The 23198-nt window shown below is 42.8% G+C and overlaps 1 protein-coding gene across 1 annotated transcript in view; it reads left to right on the top strand.

Annotated features, from left to right (window-relative positions):
• The window catches only part of ush2a (Usher syndrome 2A (autosomal recessive, mild)), a 577949-nt gene that overhangs the window by 459464 nt on the left and 95287 nt on the right, over positions 1–23198 (top strand). The window contains 6 exon segments of the mRNA XM_056279331.1: positions 11886–12112; positions 12871–13207; positions 15457–15483; positions 15486–15653; positions 16237–16391; positions 21500–21698. Coding sequence (XP_056135306.1) covers positions 11886–12112; positions 12871–13207; positions 15457–15483; positions 15486–15653; positions 16237–16391; positions 21500–21698 — 1113 coding nt within the window.

The raw sequence follows: 23198 nt of genomic DNA, 5'->3' as shown, positions 1-23198 counted from the left end.
TCAGTCAGATATAGAAATAATATCTGCCCCCCACCACAGCCCTAACTCCCCTCAACCCCTTATTCCACCTGAGCCAGCTATATGGCCATCCTTCATTTGAGGGGGCCTCCCAGAGAGTGCATATGCTGCCCACCTCCTCCTCCTTCTCATTTCCCTCTCCTCTCCTCCTCTGTCATCTTCTTTGTTATTTTTCTTCAATGCATTAAACCTCCTCCCCCACCTTATCCTCTGGCCTCTTGCACCTCCTATTTGCTCCTGTCTCCCTTTCCTCCTCCTATCCCCCTCATTCTCTCCCTCCCTCCTGCCCTTTTGTCTACCCGCCCTCCCTCCCCATCCACTCATCAGTCATTAGCGTTAGCTTCCCCATTGAGAACATATGGTATGATGGATCGTAGGGCTAGCGGCGCTAGCAAGGCTAAGGGCCATTTGCCGGGTGCACTGCACTGTCGGGGGGCCCTGGGGCCAGCAATGCAACTTCAACCCCACAAGTCTTTTTCAAGACACACACACAAAACACACACACACACACACACACACACACACACACACACACACACACACACACACACACACACACACACATTCACACATACACATATTCACACAACATGCACACAGCAACACCTATTATAGGATAGGCTACTTAACCTTGGCAGCACTTCTTTTTCATTGCTTCCCCTTTCCAACTCTGTCTGGGATTTTGTATTGAGCTAGAATGATTTAATGCAGAGAAATGTTGTACTAAAAAGACAGAGAAAGATATACAGAGAGAGAGAGAGATTAAGGAAAAAAGAAAGAAAAAGAAAGTAAGACAGAAAGAAAGATGGACAGAAAGAAATAAAATATGATGAAAAACGAATATGAAAGAAAGAAAATAGTTGCGTCAAATTTGATATGAGAAAAGCATCATATGAACATCGGGGGAAGGCAAATATGAAGACATCGTTCACCAACCCAAAGAATGAACTCGACTGAAAGAAAGTTAAAAAAAATGTAATAAACATAGGATTAGAGATAAAACCAAAGAGAAAAAAACTATTAAAACTGAGAAAGATAAAAAGATTAAAAGAAAAAAATCGTAAAAGAATTAGAAATACAGAAAGAAAAGAGAGGTGTAGAGCTGGGCAGGCAGATTAAAGGAGGAGTGAAGGGTATCCCAGTGTGCCCAGCTGATAGACTAGGTTAGGCTGATGTGATTATGGGGTCCCTGAAGTGCGATCTATCACACATTACCGTCCATACTGTCAACAACCATACACACACACTGCAGGGGAACACCAATGCCAGTAGACAGCCGTCTGGCAACAGATACCAGCCCCAGCACATACACACACCAGTATGTATGATACACATGCTCACACACACACACACAGTATAAAAACATTATATTCGCAAGCATTCTTACAATAAAATAAGCATGCATGTGTACCTACAAGCAGTCACACAGGAATGTGCTGGAAGATACACCTCACCAAAACCACGCACATGTACTCTTGATTTTACAAAAACACACACACTTAAAGATTTACGCTCTGAACAAATACCTGCCCAGCTTGCCACTCACCCAGCTATCTTCTCCCCCACCCATCCATTCTGTTACTGACACACTCATCTGTGTACCTACTCAGCTGCCCACCTACCACTCATTCACTCCCAATCACGCTCTCACCCTCTTACTCACTCAATCACGAGATTGCTCACTCATCTATGCTCTCACTAGATTATTCACTTTCCAACTATCTATCTCCCTTCCCAATGGCATTTTTGTTAAAACTAGTTAGGTCAGCTGTGGTGATGGTATGATTTAAAATGGCAATTTTCATTTGGAGTATTTTGTGTGTGATTATTAATCCATCTCTTGGGGTCCCAAGTTCCGATACACTAACCCTTTTTTTCACCCTTCCAAACTGACCAATCTGTTCCAACAGTTGTAGCCTCATTTTCTACAAGATTAAATTATATGTGTCTTTGGACAAAAGAAGTGCCTGAGCTTTGTTCCAGTACAATGACTCTTGCCACCTATGTTGCAGATTTAGTGCCGACCTGTTTCAGTCCGCAGTTCACTCTACCTCCTGTCTATCAGTTTACATTAGGATGTTTAGTTATGCTATAGACTAGATGATGTCTCAAGGAATGTGCACAATGTCTTTGGCCTCCCATTGCTCCCAATACTCCCCAGGTCTCTTGCCTCTCTGTGTGTGCTCCACTAATCATTCCTCCCTCCCACTTCTTCTCCTTAAACTGAGCACTTTAACTCTTCCCTCCCTCTTTGCCCTCCATCTTGCTATGTGTTCCCCCTTAATCGCTCCCTCTTCGCACTTCTTCTTAGAGTGAGTGTGTATCTTAAAAATGGGTGCATTCCTTTAACTCTTCCCGCTCCCATCTGCCCAGCAGGCCCCTATGCAAACGTTCAAGGACAAATCTGAATATCCCTTTTCACCGTTTAAGTGTTAAAAGCCTGGCGGTGCTGGGTGTTATCTTAACGCGCCTCACTGTGCCATCATCAGAGCGCGTGATGAAAATGGCTGTGATGATGCTAAAAGAAAAAAAAACTGGTGGGGAGAGAGGAAAAGTAATAATCAAATATGTTTTTCAAGGGCACAGTGTCCATTTGCTGCAGGGAAATTATTGTAGCAGTTAAGCTAGCTCACTTTGAGCTTGGCAGAGTTGAGCCATGCATGGTATGTGGTTGCTTTATTACTTGTATTTGGTTAGTTTGTGTGTTTTTGTGTATCCTTTTTTGCCTACGTGTGATTTAGTTTGTGTGTACCTATATTGTCTCTTTTGCCATATACTATGTATGTGTCAGCGTCTATGTCCATGTCCCCTTACACACAGGCACACATCCCTCGTGTCATTGTTTTTGCCAAAAGCTTCTCATTAGTTTGTGGGTGCATCAAAGTGTCTGCCTGCATGCGTGTGTGCGTGTTTTTGTGTGCGCAAGCCAAGAGCCCCTCGTCAATGATGGGTAGCAAATGGCAAACGGTAGTGCATTCCAAACCGCAGCGTCTGGCTGCTTTAGAAGACAGAGTACTCTTTGAACACAGTAAGACATTTCTCTCTCTGTTAATGTATTTATGATGATGGCTTTTCTATTAGGTTTACCTTAATGACTGGCAACGCTACAACCACTGGCAGTCAGAAATATATAGAGAAAGGGATAGGGTGTCTTATGTGTCTGTATACTTATGTACCTACAATCAATGTTGTCACTGATGTTAAGTGTAACTCTTAATTGAAAGCTAAAAAGCACTGATTCCCTAGACAGGCTGTGTCAATTGGAAAAAATATATGTATTTTGTGGTAGTAAATTATCAACTTGTGTGTAAAGTCTAGAAAATGCACACTCAGGTAAATACTTAGCATCACTTACCAAACAAGATGCTAGAATCTCCCCTGATCATATGCGTTCTCATTACCTCTAAGTAGAAAAATCAAATGTGTGCAAGTAATAAGATAATATGGTGCCAGGGCAAATATACCAGCCGCTTTTCAACATGGTGTTGGATATCAGCCAAACACCTGCTGTCATTGTTGACTAATATTGTACCTTGCCATGCGGGACTTTTACATATAAATGAATGTCCGTTACAGTCAACCCCTTGCCAGATGAGTTCACGCAATACTGGTTCAGGCTATCACCACCAGGTAAATCTCTCTGTATTTTGCTGTATAACAGAGTTTTTAAATCTGGTGTCTGTGGCAACTTTCCCAAACTGGAGCACTGGTAGTGATACATTTTATGACAACCAGCAAACTCTGCCACTGATTGGTTAAGGTTAGGGTTAGGGTGGGGTTAGGGTTAGAGTTAGCCAATCAGAGGCATGCAAACACTTCATCAGAAGGGAGTTGAATCTAAAGTTGTTTGGAAAATTATAGAGGCGATTGCTTTGTCAGAGCTGAAGTAGCGACAGAATAGATTCTGATGCTCCAGAGAAAAAAAACAAACTCAGCGTTCAGAGGAAAGATTACAGTCAAAAAAAAGAAAGGGATTGACAGTGAGAACAAACATAGATAATCATTGATGTAGCTTTCCCTCATTGGGGAATGCTGAAGAAAACAAGGGACTGAGGGCAGATACGGATGTCGAGTTACTGCTGTTGGGCAAGTTGGCATTTATAAAATATTTGGAGCTGTCTAAGTAGCTATTACATTTATTCTACCTAAATAATGGATTATTGTTACCTGATAGTTTTTCTCTAACTATTGACAATTCTATAGTTCCTCCGTCGCCTCAGGTTAAGAGTCTGGGTGTCATCTTGGACAGCACATTATCTTTTGAAGCTCACATTAGCAATGTTACTCAGCCTGCATACTTCCACCTACGCAATATTAATCGTCTTCGTCCGTCACTTACACCTAACAGCACTGCCATACTCATTCACACCCTGGTTACATCCCGTATTGACTACTGCAATTCTGTCCTCTTTGGTCTTCCCCTCAAGTGTCCTCATAAACTTCAATTGGTCCAGAATTCAGCTGCCCATATCATTACCAGAACTCCTTCCATAGATCATACCTTTCCTGTTCTTCAGCAACTCCATTGGCTCCCTGTTAAATACCATATTGACTTCAAGATCCTGCTCCTCACCTTTAAGGCCCTTAATAACCTAGCTCCTTCATATCTTTCTGATCTCCTTCATATCCACACGCTCTCCCACACTCTCAGATCCTCTCTGCTCTCTAACTCACTACACCATCGGCCCGCTTGGCTACCATGGGGTCTAGAGCCTTCAGTCATTCTGCCCCCCGCCTATGGAACTCTCTCCCACAAGACATTCACAACATTGACTCTCTGTCAACCTTCAAATCCCATCTCAAAACGTACCTTTTATATTATAAATGTATTTTTAGTTTTTCCCCTTACCCCACCCAATTAACCCAATGGCATATGGCCGGAACTCTTGTCGAATAACTCCCCTGGCTCACGTTTCCATAGGAAGGAGATAGTCATAGCACCAGCTTCCTTCAAACTCGTGTCGGCTGCTCTTGCTATTTTACACGCTGAAGCCTCGTATGGATTGCATTACCTTCAGGCCGCGAAGAAGACGTAGGGAGAAAGCTTTTGGTTGCTTGGCTGCAGGCTCCCGGATGGGCCAGAGGGGTTGCTGGAGAATGACGAGTCCCCAAAAACTACACCAATCTACACCCACTATCCCTCAGGTCAGGGTGGCCTAATGAATGCCTTACCCCGTGGACGCTCTGGCCGTGACAGGTTACGGCGAGTCTGGGATACAAACCTCCCAGCCACATGAGTTGATTGCAAGAACGGCAGTTTATTCCACTCAGCCATCAGAGTGGCAAAACGTACCTTTTAAAACTGGCATATTCAGTCTGATCCACGCTTCATTGAATTTTGTGCAGATGATGATTTTATACTTATCTGTTGTATTAACTTTTTATTGTCTACCCTGCTTTGTTTTGATTTTATGCTGTCTGATATAGTGCTGCTTGTTTTGTTTTTTCTTTTGTTTTTTTTAACTGTGTTCTGTAAGGTGTCCTTGAGTGCTCTGAAAAGCACCCACAAATAAAATGTATTATTATTTGTATTATTATTATGCAAATTTCCTTTAACTTCATGCCATAATACAACATAATAACTGGGCCCATTCCTTGGGCCTAGGGTTAGAGTGACCTTATTATTATCATTATTATTATTATCATTATTATTGTGTTGGAACTGTGGAAATTTCTTTGTATTTTTGTGACTATTTTTTTGCATGCATCGACAATGTTTGTGTAATTACTCTCACTGCCAGAAGGAGGAAACAAAAAAATCTGCTTCGCAGATTTAAGACTTTTGCCTATCACTATGCAAAAGTTTTGCCACTGCTGGTTAAAATGTATGTTAAAATAAATTATTGAATAACCCAAGGCTTATTTAGCCATTACCGGTTTAAACATGACACCTTTTTTTCCTTTCCTTCTCTTTTTTACACAATCACATCTCTCTCCTATGGCCTCATTTCTACTTTTCTCTCCTCCGCAAACTGTTTTATTTCCCTCCACCTCTTTCCATTTCTTTTATTCTGTCTCCACGCCACCTGCTGCACCATTTCTCCCTCTCACACTCTCGCTCTGTCGCTCTCTCAGATAGACATATAGGCCTACACGTGGACAGCTGCTTGCTGCATCCCACTCTTTGGTGATTCCCTGTAGAGTGATAAAAGTATAACTGCCACCACAGCACTTTCATACACACACACACACACATGCATAAACATGTACGCACACAACAGACACCCTGAGAAAGACAAGAGGACAACCAGTCCATTGGGGCAAGGTCTGTGTGTGTTTGAGTTTGTGTCTGTGTATGTATGTGTCCACAGAGGAACACTGAGCTCTGTGTGGGAAAGTCAATCCGATGTGATTTCATCTCTCGACATGGCATATACCATGGCCCCACTGGAACGCAAAGCACACAGAGACTTCCTTCAGACTGAATGTGTGTGTCTATGCAGGATGCTAATGTGTGTATGTGCATGGGTATGTGCATGGACATACCCATGCACACGTGCGTGGTTACATCATGTAGTAGAAGAAGAGGATAAAGAAATGAAATATTTGGTTATCTCGTGTTGTTTCATGATTGTTAAATACTGGCTTCAAATTAGTTTTTTAAAGTTTCATTGTGACATTGACAAATGTATACGTATGTGCTTGTGTGAGACAGAGAGCCATCTGTATGTGTGTATGTGTGTGTGTGAGTGTGTCTGCGCACGCGTCATTTTGTGTATGGTGGTGGCGGTTAGTTCGAGGCATGTGTGTACATGCCTTTGTGTGCATCGGTGCATATTTGTGCCTTTGCCATGCGCTATTCTCCAACCTCTTGTAATATATTCAGGTATTTAAAAAGTGTTTGGTTTGTTTAAAGTTGTAGAGGGGTTTTACTCTCCTAGAGAGCTTGGATAACCCTAATCCACGACACACATTTTTATCAGTAGTTCATTGGCGGGGCTAAATATTGACTTATCATTAAGTGGAATGACTGAAGCCCTAATAATAATTCACATTGCCTAAGCACCTTGTGTTGACGCGGTGCTCCCGACGCTATTAACGAATGCATGCAAATCCACCGTAAATCTGAAGATTAGGGCTAAAGCATTTTGCAGAGCCAGAGAGAAAACAAGAGGTATGTGTTAAAATGTCATAAACACACACACACATACACACACACACACACACACACACACACACACACACACACACACACACACACACACACACAGAGCTTACAGAGAGAAATAGAAAACAGGAGGTACATATCACAAAATGTTTTGCACACACACACAACACACAGGTGTACAAAAAATGCTTATAAAGACAGGGATTGGAATTCTGCTGAAGGGCTGATAGGAAAATTAGTGAAGTTCAGCTGTAGAACAATAAACAAACCTACAGGCCTATAGGGTAGCTGGACAGAGAATGATGGAGAGAGAGTCATAGTGGAAGGGATAAAAAGAAAGAAGAGAGAAACACGGTAGAGGAGTTGTGATTGAGAGATTACAAAGGGGGGCATAAAACCTTTTGGAGGTGCGAGGCGGAATGAAGTAAAAATGATGAGAAGGTGGACTGCTTACAGGATGAGCTATAAAAGAGGTCAGGAGGTAAATATAGAGCATGGCTAGCTAAATAGAAGTAGATTGGGTTGACAGAAGGAGACAGAAAGGAAGGAAAATAGTTTAACAGAAGAGAAGAGGGGAAAAGGAGAGACGATAGATTTAAAGAGAGAAGAAGAGGGAGAAAAGGGAAGATAAAGAACGCTGACAGATAGAGGGAAAGGAAGGGAGAAGCAGAGAATGGCATAGAAGAGGGTGACAAGTGAAGCCCCAGGCCACAAGTGCAAAAGTTTGCATTTCCCTGGGGAGGAAAGCCGGAGAACGAAAGAAAGAAAACCGACTACTAAGACAGGGCACTGAAGGAATTGATGGATAAACATAACACATGAATGGATGGAGGTATAGTAGATAGAGAGAAAAGAAAGAGTTGGAATTGGAAGAAATGGTGACATTGAGGATACAAAGAACAAAATAAGAACTAAATAGAGAGATGTTTGTCCACAAGAAAGGAAGATGAGAGGGGGGGATGTCAAGAAGGGAATGAAGGAGAGGAGATGGGCTATTTTGGAAAAGTGTTGAGCTGTTTATTTGCGCGTCATTGAAGCTGAAGTAAGGCGCTGGGGGAATTGGCCACCAAGCCCCCGATCTGCAACAGCTGCCGCCACTAAGTGAGTTAGCAGCCGTCAGACTGCCTTTATGTCACACACACACACACACACACACACACACACACACACACACACACACACACACACACACATGCATCTTCCTGTCACACAGTGGCCGTGATGGATGCGGCAAGGATGGAATGCGGTGGAATGGCACAGGGGAAAATATCTGCCATTCCCGGGTTTTGGTCCTTAAGTGAAATGAGTGTTTAAATTAACAGCATTTTATCTGCACCAGGAATGAACGCTGATTAGGGTGTTAAACAGTTAGCCATTTATCACTCCACAACTAGCTGCGGCACTATCAAATGCTTAGGCCTTGAAAGCAGGAAATGACTCAGTTTAATGTCTGCAGTCAAATAAAATGGACAGCACAGCTGTACAAAGATTGTGTCACAGATCAGCATGTCACTCGTCTGTTTAGGTACATTTGTTTAATACTGTACGATGTACTGTACGATAGATTATTTCCACAAGGAAGCTCGTAACCATGGCCATGGATTAGTTCTTAATTTTCAGACTTGAAATGTAAAAACTTGGATGCTTAAAAAAAAAGTACTGTGTCCCACAAACACTAGTTTAGCAGCAAATACATACGTGCTGGAAGCAACTTCAGCAGGAGAAAAGCCTGAGATTTGATGCCACTGTGGGAGTGCTTCTGTGGGACAGGCAATCAGTATTACCGTAGAATACTTTGATGAAGTTTGTAGACTGCCTTTGTTAGCTCTGGTCTGAGGATCCCACTTTTACTATATCGGTAACTGTTTACTGCTGAGCTGATGGACACAAGTGACAATGGCTGCTATACCTTTGTTTGAAGGCGGCCATACCAACATGTACCCTGGGTCTGGCAAATGACGAAAACTAAGCAGGTATGGGCTTAGCTAGTACCTGGATGGGAAACTCCTGAGAAAACTAAATTGCTGCTAGAAGTGGTGTTGGTAGGCCAGTAGGGGGCAGTATTCCCTCTGGTCCTATTAAAAATAACAACTATCAAATCCCAATGCCCCAGTGCAGTGACGAGGACACTGCTGTAGGAGATGCCATCCTTTGGATGAGACATTAAACCCGAGGTCCTGACTCGCTGTGGTCATTAAAGATCCCAAGGCACTTATCGCAAAGAGTAGGGGGTTCCCCAGTGTCCTGGCAAAATTCCCAACCTGGCTCATTGCATTGAGCCACCTAATCATCCCCCTGTGTAATTGGCTCAATGATTCCTCCCTCTCCACCTCAAGCTGATGTGTGGTAAGCGTTCTGGCGCAAAATGGCTGCCATGCATCACTCAAGTGAGTGCTACACATTGGTGGTGGTTGAGGTGAGTTACCCCCTTCAATGTGAAGTGCTTTGGGTGTCTAGAAAAGCACTATATAAATGTAATCCAGTATTAGTCAAGGTAGACATATCAGGCTTGCAAATAATAAGATATTTCTCTGCTAAGCATAGTTAGTAGTTACTCTTTCTCATGGAAAAGCCTTACTAAGAGCAATGCATATTCAACTAACAGCAAAAGATGTAACCTATGCTTAGCAGAGAAATATTTTATTAATTACAAGCCTGATATGTCTACCTTGAAGGGTAGATGTGAATTGGCCACCAGCTGTAGACACAGAAAAAAATATTTGCTTTGCAATTACAAATAAGCCATTGTCTTTATTATTCTACCCCTCCTTCCATTGGGTGATATAATAATAATAAGTCAAACTTATATAGCGCTTTTCTAACACTCAAAGTCGCTTTACAATAAACGGGGTGAAACAAGACAACAGATAAACATAACACAGACATAAAGGGGTGGATGGGAAGGGGGGGCTACGAGAGGGAGAAGAGGCAGCCGCACGCCGCCAGCAGTACTCTCCCACTTAGACAGATACAAAAGGGCAAGAAAAACAAAAAACAACAGCACTGTAGACGTTGATTTTCTGTAGGGGTTTACTCCCATAGCCTATTCCTCTCCCGAGGTATCCACTAGGCAGTGGCACTATGTAACCCATAGCTAGGGGCTGGTTCATGGGCATTAGGGAATATCCACACACCGGTGGGCCTGTGTACCACATGTCTAGGAGCCAGACCTCCTCTGAGTCCCTTGTAGTTCAGCCAGGGTCCAAGGTGTACCCAGTTACCGTGTGTCGCCACAAGGAGGCACTACATAGGGCTTGCTGTTGGGGAGGCTATGTACTGGCAGGGAGAGACTTACGTACTTGGCTGTCCTGTTCGCATTTCTGCTAGCCAGCGGTGAAGGTTGAGAATGAGATGTGACAGGCACAGAACACTAGACCAAAACACTAGATGCTTCACAACAACCTGACTTACACAAAAAATGTCAGACACATATACATGTGATGACCATTATTGGATGTTGTATTTTTATGTTTTGCCTCTGCTTTTTCGGCTGTGCTCCAGACCCACTCCACTAGATGATGTATGTAAAGTACCCCACTGGGTGTTATTTTATTTTGTTATATTTTAAAAGTATGCTATTTCAACAGAGCCCTGGCCCTTTAAGCCCGTACTTTTTCAAAACCAGCCCCAGCCCCTCCCTCATTGGTTGTAATGTTCCTGATGTTGATTTTCAAATGTTTCCTGTCCTCCCATTGGTTGTTGTGAGCCGCAACTTGGGGCGTGGTGCGAGGCGCAGCTGATGAGTTTGTGACCCACGAAACAGGCTTGTACTGCTATGGATTAAAGTTTTTTCCCACATCTATTCATATATATAGCATTTTTTTCCGAAACTGTCAATGGTGTTGTGAGTGCTCGACTAATGAGGAGCAGAATATCAACATTTTTATATATATATATATTATTGGCAGCTGATGATTGCTTATGGCATGAAACAGGCTTGTACTGTCTTATAAAGAATTTACTTGACTCACTGGATTATACATATATATATATATATATATATATATGTGTGTGTGTGTGTGTGTGTGTGTATCTTCCGACTTAAAAGCCACAGCATTAACAGCAGTTTGATGTAAGTCAAGCGATTTAAGTTATTTGAATTTGGAATACATGGGCTCAGGGGATATGAGGCATTCATACTGCATTTGATTTTCCTGCAAAATATTTATAGGGAAATGGGAAGATAGTGTGTATTTAAAATGTCACCTTGCTGCAAAAGGTGAGGTAGTGGCAGACGGACATCGGCTATCACTGTCAGAGATGGCAGCTTTCAGAGAAACACACTTTTCCTCCCCCCACAGTACCTCAACATTGCAGCCTGAATATTATTACCTTATGGATAGAAGAAGAACAAGAATGGATAAGAGGAGAGCAGGACGAGAAGCGGTGGAGACGAGAGAGGTGAAGAGAAATGTTATGGCGGAAAAGAGAACGGTGCTCCATAAGCTGACCAAAAGGCTCTTAATTTTAGTGAAAAAGAAGAGAGGGAGGACCAAAGACTACTTATTTTTAGGGGAGGAAGGAGGGGAGGAGAACCCATGTTAAGATGTCAGCAGCTTGTTAGAACCAAGTCCTTGTGCACCTGTTTTTCTTTGGGAGGATCATAGTCACCTTTATAAGAAACTGAGTCACAGAAATCACAACAGCCAAAACAGTTCCTGATGACAAGAAGGGTGTTCAATTAGCTTGTAATGCTGACAGCAAATACAATTTTACCAAGCAAACACATTCTTAAATTAAGCTTTTTCTTTGTCTTAAGGTTTTGTCTGCTGTGGTCAGGAATACATAAACCCTTCCACCTCTCTCTGCTGTGTGGACCACCGAGATGGACACCCCAGAATACACCCTGTTGGCAATGCCACAGTAACACTAAGATGCTGTGGGTCAAAGGTCATACACCAGGGAGAGGAATGTTGTAATGGCATTGGCTATGACCCTGAAAGATACGTTTGTGCTGATAAACCAACACCTGGACTTTTAACACAGGTAGGTTTTGAGATATTTGTGTCTCTTTATGTATCTCTACTTTCTTTTCTGCGTTTTCCACCTTTATTAGGTAGTGATAGTCGAGAGAGACAGGAAAGGCAGGGGAGAGAGAGGGGATGACATGCAGCAAAGGGTCTGGGCTGGATTCGAACCCGGGCTGCTGTGGTAAGGACTCAGGCTTATGTGGTACCACTCTACCAGGTGGACCACTGGGGTGCCCCAGTGTATCGCTACTTTTAGGATTATGCCTGTGTGGTGTTGCTTTTTATTGCATTTATTTTGTAGATGGGGTATTTAGAAGCCTGAATATTTCTATGATGTAGATGGAGGCAGAGAAGGAGTTGAAAAAATGGGGAAAGGTGAAGCGTGGAGAGAGGAACAGAGGTGTGTGGAGAGGAGAGAAGATGGCAGGTTATGAAGGAAACCAATGTAAAGGAAGCCATGGGTGGAGGATAGGAGAAGTCTGCCTGTGTTGTAGATGGGGAATCACAAAAACAATCTTCTGTCTTTTCATTTTTACACTTTTGGTCACTTGCTCTTGCTATTCATTTCTTTTTTTCTAGACTTCAACTCGCACACTTTTTCTCTTTATTACCATCTCGCATCACTCACACGTAGACAGACACGGGTTCATGTGGTCCTACATCAGCATGACACAAACACACATAGGCGCATGCACACACAGGGAGCACTAATGATGTCATTAATGTCCACACACTCTTGACTTCGCACTCTGTCTTTCTCTCCTCTCGTTTCAGCCCCAGTGTTTGCAGGGTGCTGTGTGTCCTGTAGCCGCAGCCTCTACAGCTTACTGTGGTTCCTGTGACCTGGACCCGTCTATAACTACCTGCACATGGGTCCTGACCACTCATGCACATGCTGACACACACACCCCAACAACAGCATATTCACCTTCTGTGACCATTTCACATGGAGCTAAAACTGTAGTCATGGGTATGGATTCACATCAAACTAATAACACACACAGAGCGGCGGATACTACACACACACAGCATCTTTGGTCTGAGAGAGGCCTGTGTCCCTTTCCTGAAGAGGTGGTTTACAACGGAGAGGCCAAAAGATACACATACACAGGTACTTACACTTTGTGTGTGTGTGTGTGTGTGTGTGTGTGTATGTGTGTGTGTGTGTGTGTGTGTGCGCGCGCACGTGCATATGTTTGTGTTTTTAGTAATAAACAGATCATCTTATCTGTCTCTGAAACTTGCCACCAGGACCAACATTGTAATAAGAGCACCTTAAGGGTAATTTCTGCCAAAAAAGGTAGATGGACGTTTTAGATAAAATAAAACCAACGGATATGTCTGCTCTTTTTTACAGTGTAAAATGCCTCGTTTCCCCCCCCCCCCCCCATAGACTAGGTTATTTTCCATGATTTACTGCCTCACATCCATCATTCACAGCTGCAATTCAAGCCTATCAGTCGGTCTGTGTGGAGTAGGTTTTTTTGTGTGCTTTTTTTGGGGGGGGGTTGTTTTGTTGTTGTTTTTGTTTTGTGTACTTATTACCAAGGTAATGAGCAATCATGATTGACTACTCAAGAATTCTCTTGCAATGAAATGAGTAAACAGAATTGTTTTCCTCTGACATATCACTTTGCTGTGAACTACAGACTCCACTTTAGACACTCAAACCAGTAGAAAAAAATAAAACAATGTCATTTTGAAGAAAAAAAAAACACTGCCAGTTGGAGATGGGTTTCTGCAGAAAGAACTCTTAAATCTGTAAGTATTTCAAGTGTGTCTGCTTTAGGTGCAGCAATACATGAGCTCCTAAAACACATTTCTTTACTTACTCAGATACACAATCAAACACATTTACAGGCATGAACACAAATACACAAGGACAGCTGCTCTAAAGTATGGTAAGAGCTGTAATGTTGTAACTCTCTTAAGGCTGTACGCTGGGGTAATAATAAAACTCAGAGATGGGCATTTAAATGCCATTTGACAGTTCTCTACTATTTATCAGCCCATAGGGAATGGTAGGGAATGGTAGTTAGTGTGCAGTTGGGTCAGTGGATGTGCATAAGAGTTCTTCAGTCTTTCCCCTGATATATATTTTTTTGGGGGGGGGGTAGTTATGTCTTTTTAATCAAGACTAATGGTAGTTTTGTGTTTGTGTGCGAATATGCACTCATACATGCGCAGTGTATGGCTAGCTGGCATGGGGAGGTTAGGATAAGAGTGTTTTTAGGTGATGCTGTGACACCATCTGGGCAGAAGCACATAAAGCTGTCGCCACCCCACCATTCACCAGATGTTTCACACACACACACACACACACACACACACACACACACACACACACACACACACACACACACACACACACACACACACACACACACAGAAAGAGAGGGCGAGAGGTAGTGTACCATATCTTTCTGAAAAAGACAACGCACTGCTGGATAAAACCCATAGCTCCCCACGTATACACAAATTTGACTACACATGACTTAATTTTTAGGCATGTGTATGTGCACTCATATTCAATCTTTCATTTTGTGCGTGTGCATCTGTGTGTATGTGTGTGTGTGTTTTACAAGTCTAGTATATCACAGCAGTAAAGGCAAGTGTCCCAGAATGGTGTTTAAAACTCTGTCCCATTTACAACAGCAATCCCTCAGCCCTCCTAAAAACATTACATTGTGCATGTGTGCGTGTGTGTGTATGTGTGCATGCATGTATGTGTGCGTGTGTGTGTGTGTGTGTGTGTGTGTGTGTGAGAGAGAGAGTACATGTCTGTTTATAAATATCCCTGCATGCATTGGTGTGTGTATAAGTTAGTGTACTTGTACACTGTATTGTAAACCTGTCCAGAGGGGCTGTTAAGGATCTGCCACCCAGAATGCTTTAATCAGTTAGCTTTCCTGTCCAACTATTACCAATGATTTTGTGTATCATCACTGTTGGATCCAACCATGTAGCTACAAAATAGTAGCTTTTGCAAATTGAGGATAAAACCTTCATTTTACACCTGCCAACCATCACATTTTTGTGTCGTATTATTGTGTCTGTATTCGTTGCTTATTAAGTCATCGCAGTGTACTCGGAACCTTTCGGCCACTGCCCATGCTTTTTACAAAGTCCTCATTGGTACTTTTTATCCATCCATTATCTGAACCACTTATCCTGCTCTCAGGGTCACGGGGATGCTGGAGCCTATCCCAGCAGTCATTGAGCGGCAGGCAGGGAGACACCTTGGATGTACTGACTTTGACTCTTGTTGTCGAAAAGTATTAATAACTTGGTTAACTGAGTGACAGAATGTTTGATTAATCGACAGCTTTCTTTCTTCCTTTCTTGTTGCCTTCCTTCCAGACTCTGATTTGGAGCCCTTTACCACCTATGATTCAGAGTGAGGGGTTGGAACAGTGCTGGGAAGGGCTCGAGTGATGTAATCACTATAACCACCAATGAAGACACACCCTGGGGAGTGGCACCGCCCCTCTGGAGTCGCCTAGGTGACCGAGATGACATCATTCAGCTGCACTGGCAGGCCCCTGCCAGACCTAATGGTATGTAAGTTCTGTGTGTGTGTGTGTGTGTGTGTGTGTGTGTGTGTGTGTGTGTGTGTGTGTGTGTGTGTGTGTGCGCGCACACATCTCTTCTTATTGGCTGTTTCAAAGTTACACACCTGCTCTATAGATTGGGTGAAATCCGGTAGAGTAGATCAGGAGCTACACTGTGGTACGCTACAGATGTAGTAAAGAGGAAAAGTATGACCCTGGTTTCTACTGGTTTCTGTTCTGAAGCTTCTACTTTTCCTGTGGCCTTGTGTGACTTGTGCGGTCACTAACATCCCTCTCTGACACACACACGCACGTGCACACACACACACACACACACACACACACACACACACACACACACACACACACACACACACACACATACAGACACACATACAGTAGTGAGCAAGGTCTAGATGCTGAATCTCTAAATAGAAGTGCTGCTTTGTTACTTAATTGAGCCCGTTTCCCTATAAAGGGGGTGAGCAAAAGAAATTTCTCCACAGGGATCACAAAAGTGTCATGTTGATATTATTAAGAGAAATTTTGTATGGATTATCTCAATTGAGTTGTTTTTCCATATTACCAGGTAACATAATCCACTACATCATCCTGCGTGGTGGACGGGAGCGTTATCGTGGTGATGAGAACAGTTTCATTGATGTAGGTGGGATCAGGCCATTCCAGGAGTACAGCTACCAGCTACGGGCTTGTAATCGGGCTGGATGTACAGACAGTGCACAGGTAGGTGCTCATGTGTGATTGTGCTCATCATATATCAGTTTGCTAAATGGTCAACAACTGTTTTATTGAAATACTTGGGAATGCTGGTGCAACAACTCTTTTAATTCCATCCATCCATTCCATCCATTATCCAAACTGCTTATCCTGCTCTCAGGGTTGCAGAGACGCTGGAGCCTATCCCAGCAATCATAGGGCGGCAGGCGGGTAGACAACCTGGACAGGCTGCCAGGCAATGAAATAATTTTTCAGTGTACAAAAACACCAGCCTCATTTACTGCACCACTTTTTTGAGAGATTATTTCAGTGCAAAAAGAAAATTAGCAACAAAAAAAAATCCTCAGTGCTTTTTTTCATGATGAAAACAAAATAAATTAAAAATGTGCATTTGCAAACAAAAACTGATGAAATGTAATGCCATTAACAAAGTCATCACTTAGTAAGAATGCTGTTTTGTTTTTGGGCAAACCAGTAATTGACAAACACTTGTAGTTTTCATTGACAAAATTAACACTGGTGGGGCATCCGGGCGGTGTGGTGATGGGAAGGGAAGCGGGATGTGGGTATGTGTCCTGGTCGTTGCACTAGTACCTTCTCTGGTCGGTCGGGGCGCCTGTTCAGGTGGGAGGGGGAACTGGGGGGAATAGCATGATCCTCCCACACGCTACGTCCCCGTGGGGAAACTCCTCACTGTCGGGTGAAAAGAAGCGGCTGGTGACTGACTCCACATGTATTGGAGGAGGCATGTGGTAGTCTGCAGCCCTCCCCGGATCAGCAGAGGGGGTGGAGCAGCGACCGGGATGGCTCGGAAGAGTGGGGTAATTGGCCGGATACAATTGGGGGAAAAAAAAGGGGGGGGACACTGGTTTGGGCATAGGGCTAGCTACAGAACAAGGTAAAGGTAGCAAGGTAAATTCTTGCTCTCATGGGGGCTTTGACCCAGGCCTGCTGATTGCACAGACTCCCCACTCAATATGCTTACTTGCTACTTACTTGCTTTTAGCGTCGTATCGGGTCAGGACAACAGCAACAAACAAATCAATTATAAACATCAGCTATATATAAGAACAAGGCAGAGGTTCTGCAGCCACTGACTTTAAGTACAGAAGAATAGAACAACGGTTTACTATCAATTCATGAGTTTACTCCCTTAAATGTTGACTAAATCTTTAAATCTATAAACCTTGAAAAACATCATCAAAACTTTACAGCCATCTCAATTGTTCCTATAAAATGTCTGGAAAATGTTCATCTGAATAAGTATCTTCTCACTGGTGACTGTAATTCTCTGCTACTTCCATTTTCTCTGTACTGCCAGCTATGTCTTTACATTTCTCTTTCTCTCCCTTCACCTGAGTGGCTGGGGGAATAAGTCTTCTCTGCTGTAGCACCTCATTTCATAAAGACATTATCATCTGTATGATTAGTTAATGGCTGCTCTAAAGATGGTCTGAGCTTCATTGAACTAAGTACCACTTATTCTGTAGTTTAGTTCTCTTTTAATTTAGCTGGAACACTTGAAGAGCTAGAGAGAAAAGGTATGTAGAGAAAATAAATTGTGTGCGTGTAAGAAGAAAGACAGAAAGACTCACTTTCTATATTCTTTCAGTGGAGGGACCCACGAAAGGCTTTAGATCTCCATGCAAAATAAATTGGATTTAAAAAAAAAAAAATTTCTGTTTCTGAATTTTGCACTATTCCCATATCTGAATGTCAACTCTGTATTCCACTTTTACTGCACTTGGTCTAAGATCAAAGGTGTTATGCAAATTCTGTCTTAGGGGGCAGAGTTTCACTTAAAGCCTGTGGAGGAGCTGAGGTATTTGATGTTTTACGCCCTGTGTGAACTCTGTGCTGTTGCCATGTCGGAACAAGTTGTTATTTAGCCCCATTTCTGCTCTCTCCCTCTCTGAGAGGCTGTGGATTTGCTGAGCCTACCCGATGTTTGCGATAGCGTCCCGTAATAGCTTCACATCACCTCCCCCATGCTATCTCTCTGGCTGTAGCCGGGCTGATATAACCACAACAATTAATTTCTGTGGCTTAGAGGTGATGAAAGCTTCCGAGGAAAACTGTCTTTCTGGATTTTTTTTCCTTTTCTTATTTCAGCTAATTTTAGATCTCATTATTTTGATGAGCACATTTTTTGCTAAGAGAGGAAGCCTGTACATATGCCACTGGAGGGGCATGGAAGAGAGGGTGAGGTGGAGGTATAGTTTAGTTAGGGGGAGAGAGGGATTAGTAGGTAGATGGTGGGGAAGAGAAAGAGATGGACTGGTGTGCACAAGAATATAAATGGTTGGAGGGATGGAGGTCTATAAGGATGTAAGTATGTATGTATGCCATCCATCCGTCTGCAGTAAATCATCCTGTGTACCAACCCAGCAGCCTCTCTGGCTGTTTTCTCTGATAATATTCTGCATTTTAGGATAAATATGATTAGATTATACTTAGTTTCTATTGCTCATTCACACTAATTCTCTGTTTTTTATTCTATCTCTCTTATACTGTTTCAAACATCTGCACTCCCAACACACGTGCACACAGCCACACACTACCATAACTCTCTCATACAGACATATTATCACAAACATCTGTGCACGTACACACACACACACACACACACACACACACACACACACACACACACACACACACACACACACACACACACACACACACACACCATCCAGCAGAGGGTTCAGAGTGACTGGGTTGTATTAGTTTGTACACCAGTGAAAATTGGCCAAACAGTCCCAATTATGGGCTAACTTGAGCTAAACCAATACACCACTGCAATTACCTGGCCTCAGCTGTCTCGCTCTCCCTCTCTCTCTTGCTCTCTCTCTCACACACGCACACTCACACACACACACTACTACTGCGACAACAGGAGGTGCTGATGTAATGTTGTTGGTCACTTAGTGAAGGAAGAAGAGCGATTGGCCCTCACATCTTCTCCCAACCCTTGTTCTTTCCCCTATTTGTCTCTCATGATTCCCTCTGCCCTACACTCTTCCGCTATACCATCCCTCTCTTCTTCTTCATCACCTTATCTTTCATTCCTTTCTCTTCTTCCTTCTCCCCTTTTCTCATTCCCTCCAGCCAAACAAAAGTCCCTCTGTCACCAAATGCCATTCCCTCTGCCTTTTCAGTGCCTTATAGACGGAGAAGAAGGGAGGGGAAAACAGCAGTAAAGTACCTGCCAGTGAAGCACAAATACATGCAGTTTCACAGCAAATCATCAATTCCTTCCATCCTTTCTTTTTGCATTATTTTGTGTGCCAGTGAAGAGATGAGCGATGTCGTTTTTGTGTAGAATGGTGGAAACTGATACTTTCAAATGCTTCTGGAAATAAATGGAGCCCAATCACATTGGTACTGAGTAAGCTGTGCTTGCATACCTGAATATGTGTTTAGCCTGGTTCTCACGCTGTTCATCTCTGTGCCACACGCATTACAGGGGGAGATTTCCACATGGCTCCATCTCTGTATGTACCCATGCTCGCCGCATTGGTGACAGATTGTAACTTATCTCCTTGTGTTTGCTGCACTTATCCTTCCAGCTTGGTGTTTTTTAGTGGTCATTACACCCTGTGGACACATTTGCTGTCAAACCTGTTAATAACATATTTATTATCATATGTATTTCTTTTTGGTTGGGTCTTCAATGTGTCTTGGGTGTGTTTACACCTGGATTTGATCTTTCTTTCTTTTTTTCCGCCTTTATTTGATAGTGATAGTCTAGAGAGAGACAGGAAAGGCAGGGGAGAGTGAGGGAATGACATGCAGCAAAGGGCCCGGGCCGGATTCAAACCCAGGCCACTGTGGTAAGGACTCAGCCTAATGTGGTGTGCACTCTACCAGGTGAGCCACTGGGGTGCCCAATTTGATCAGTTTTTGCTCCATTCGATTATGGTTCAGTCGTCCTGAAAGTATGTTCATACCAGTTGGAAAGGAGATCAAACAGAGGTTATTAAGTTGCAGCAAATATCAGGAGTTGTGTGACATCCTGAAAATATATGTGAATGCAGATACAAGTCACAGTAAGTGATTTACCATCAAATGGTTCAATGCAAAATGAGGTTTGACTTTCATTTTTTTTTTTTTACATTTGGGCAAACTCTTAAGATGCACCTCAGCTCACAGCACAGTGAATAAGCAGTGACCGAGCATTTCTTCTCTTCTTCTCTCTTTTTTACATCCAAATCCTACTTCTTTTCCGCCCGCACCTGTGTGTATGTGTTTCGTTGTATGTCAGTGTTTGTGTGCTTGTCCGTTTAGTTGTGGGAGCAGTGTCCTAATAGCATAGCAGCATGTGGGACAGGTGGGGGAAGTGTTAGTGACAATCTATTAAGGCAGGATATCCCTGTTGCCGTTAGCAGTAGATTGCCCAGTGATTCTGTGGTCTCCACATTCAGCTAGCGTTCACAGGCACATACAGGTACTGCAAAGGGAATTAGCAATAAGCTGGGCACTCACAACAACTACAGCATTGGCGTACATACTGCCATGTTACTCCGTGGATTTACCCTCTCTTTCACCACACCAAGCCAGCTCCTACATCTGGAATTGGCAAGCAGCTGGAAAATTCACAGCACTTTCTTATTTTCTCATAACGCTACACACTGAAACACTGTGTTTTCAGATTTTTCACTTACGACTTTCTGCAACTTTGGAGGTAGTCGGTGTTTTGAGTTTTATACTTTTGATCCTTTTTGGGTGTATAAGTTGGACAAGTAACACTTACAGAGGGAAGTTTTTTATATTGATAATTTGGTTGTATTATTGTGTGTTCATACTTATTGATTGAGCTAACAGCAAAAATTATGTTTATTTTTTACCACATCATTTGACATAAAACGGAAGTGTGAGATTTGTGGTTTGCCTGTTATTTACAGTGTGTGTGTGTGTGTGTGTGTGTGTGTGTGTGTGTGTGTGTGTGTGTGTGTGTGTGTGTGTGTGTGCGTGTGTGTTGCCTGATATCTACGATGTGTGTATGTGTATGTGTGTCTTTCTGTCTGTGCGTGTATGTGTGCGTTCATGTCTGTCTGCATCTGGGTCTTCGTCTCCATGTGGGTGTTTGTATCTACATGTGCACATGTGTTTAGGTGGTTGCGGTGACAGTCCAGGGGGTTCCAGAGGGGGTGACACCTCCCACGGTGACAGCCTTAAGCCCCACCACCCTCCATGTGAGCTGGTCTGAACCGAGGCGAGCCAACGGAATTGTACAGCAGTACCACCTCAACCAGACTGGAACAGGAACCATATACACACACACTCAAGGACCCAAAACCTATACAGCAACCGGTAAGATGTCCAAGAGGGCTGCAGTAGTTTGTCAAAGGTGGGGAGTAGATCACGTATCATATCAGATTGTCCTGAGATGCACTGTTGCTCTTTTTCAAAGACCCCATCCAATGGCTGATTTCCCATTATCCCACCCCCTTTTTTTGTTTTTTTATTCTTTGTGCTTATTGACATTTGTTGTTCAGAAACCATGTGATTGGTGAGGACTGCCGATTTACATTCTCAGCGAGTGGTATATGAATAACACTACTTGAAAATGTCGTGCTATGCAAAAACAAATATTGATTTTTTTTTTGCAGTAGCGACAGCAGTTAAGATGGCTAAGTGCTGGGTTAAGATGGGACAGTGAAGTTGCTGTACAGTGGTTCGGCTGTCTTTGCCTGATCACATGGTGTCTTAGAGGATGTCTATGGTGCTTCTCCTCCCAGGCCTCAGAGGCGAATGAATCATGCCTGAAGTGCCTAAGCCACAGATACTTACTGTTTCATGCACTTACTACTTACTGAGTCACTCGGAATTGGTAAAATTAACGTTTTGTATCAACATAACAAATTTTGTACAAAATGCTGAGTTAGTGTCTGCATGCTTGTATTTCATCTTACTTAAAGCAGCAGTATTGCCTTAGAACTGTTTACTCGATTTTCGCTGCTCGGGATCTGTAAGTTTTCTTCTGTAGCCATCAGAGCAGTCTCTTACAAATGCATACAGAGGTTCATATCCATCCATCCATTTTCCAAACCGCTTATCCTGCTCTCAGGGTTGCAGGGATGCTGGAGCCTATAGAGGTTCATTTCTATATATCAACACGGATACAGGAAAAAAGATTTTAATACATTGCAGTACAGGCCTGTTTCGTGCATCTTGCACTCATCAGCTGATTGTTGATATTCCGCTCCTCATTAGTCGAGCACTCACAACACCATTGACAGTTTCGGGGAAAAAAACGCTATATATATGTGTGTGTATATATATATAGATATATATATATCTATATATATATAGATATACACTACCGTTCAAAAGTTTGGGATCACCCAAACAATTTTGTGTTTTCCATGAAAAGTCACACTTATTCACCACCATATGTTGTGAAATGAATAGAAAATAGAGTCAAGACATTGACAAGGTTAGAAATAATGATTTGTATTTGAAATAAGATTTTTTTTACATCAAACTTTGCTTTCGTCAAAGAATCCTCCATTTGCAGCAATTACAGCATTGCAGACCTTTGGCATTCTAGCTGCTAATTTGTTGAGGTAATCTGGAGAAATTGCACCCCACGCTTCCAGAAGCAGCTCCCACAAGTTGGATTGGTTGGATGGGCACTTCTTTGAGCAGATTGAGTTTCTGGAGCATCACATTTGTGGGGTCAATTAAACGCTCAAAATGGCCAGAAAAAGAGAACTTTCATCTGAAACTCGACAGTCTATTCTTGTTCTTAGAAATGAAGGCTATTCCATGCGAGAAATTGCTAAGAAATTGAAGATTTCCTACACCGGT

The sequence above is a fragment of the Lampris incognitus genome, chromosome 4 (assembly GCF_029633865.1).
Source record: "Lampris incognitus isolate fLamInc1 chromosome 4, fLamInc1.hap2, whole genome shotgun sequence".
Classification (NCBI taxonomy): Eukaryota; Metazoa; Chordata; class Actinopteri; order Lampriformes; family Lampridae; genus Lampris; species Lampris incognitus.
Note: the sequence above shows the minus strand (reverse complement) of the source record. Positions and strands in the feature narration are given on the sequence as shown.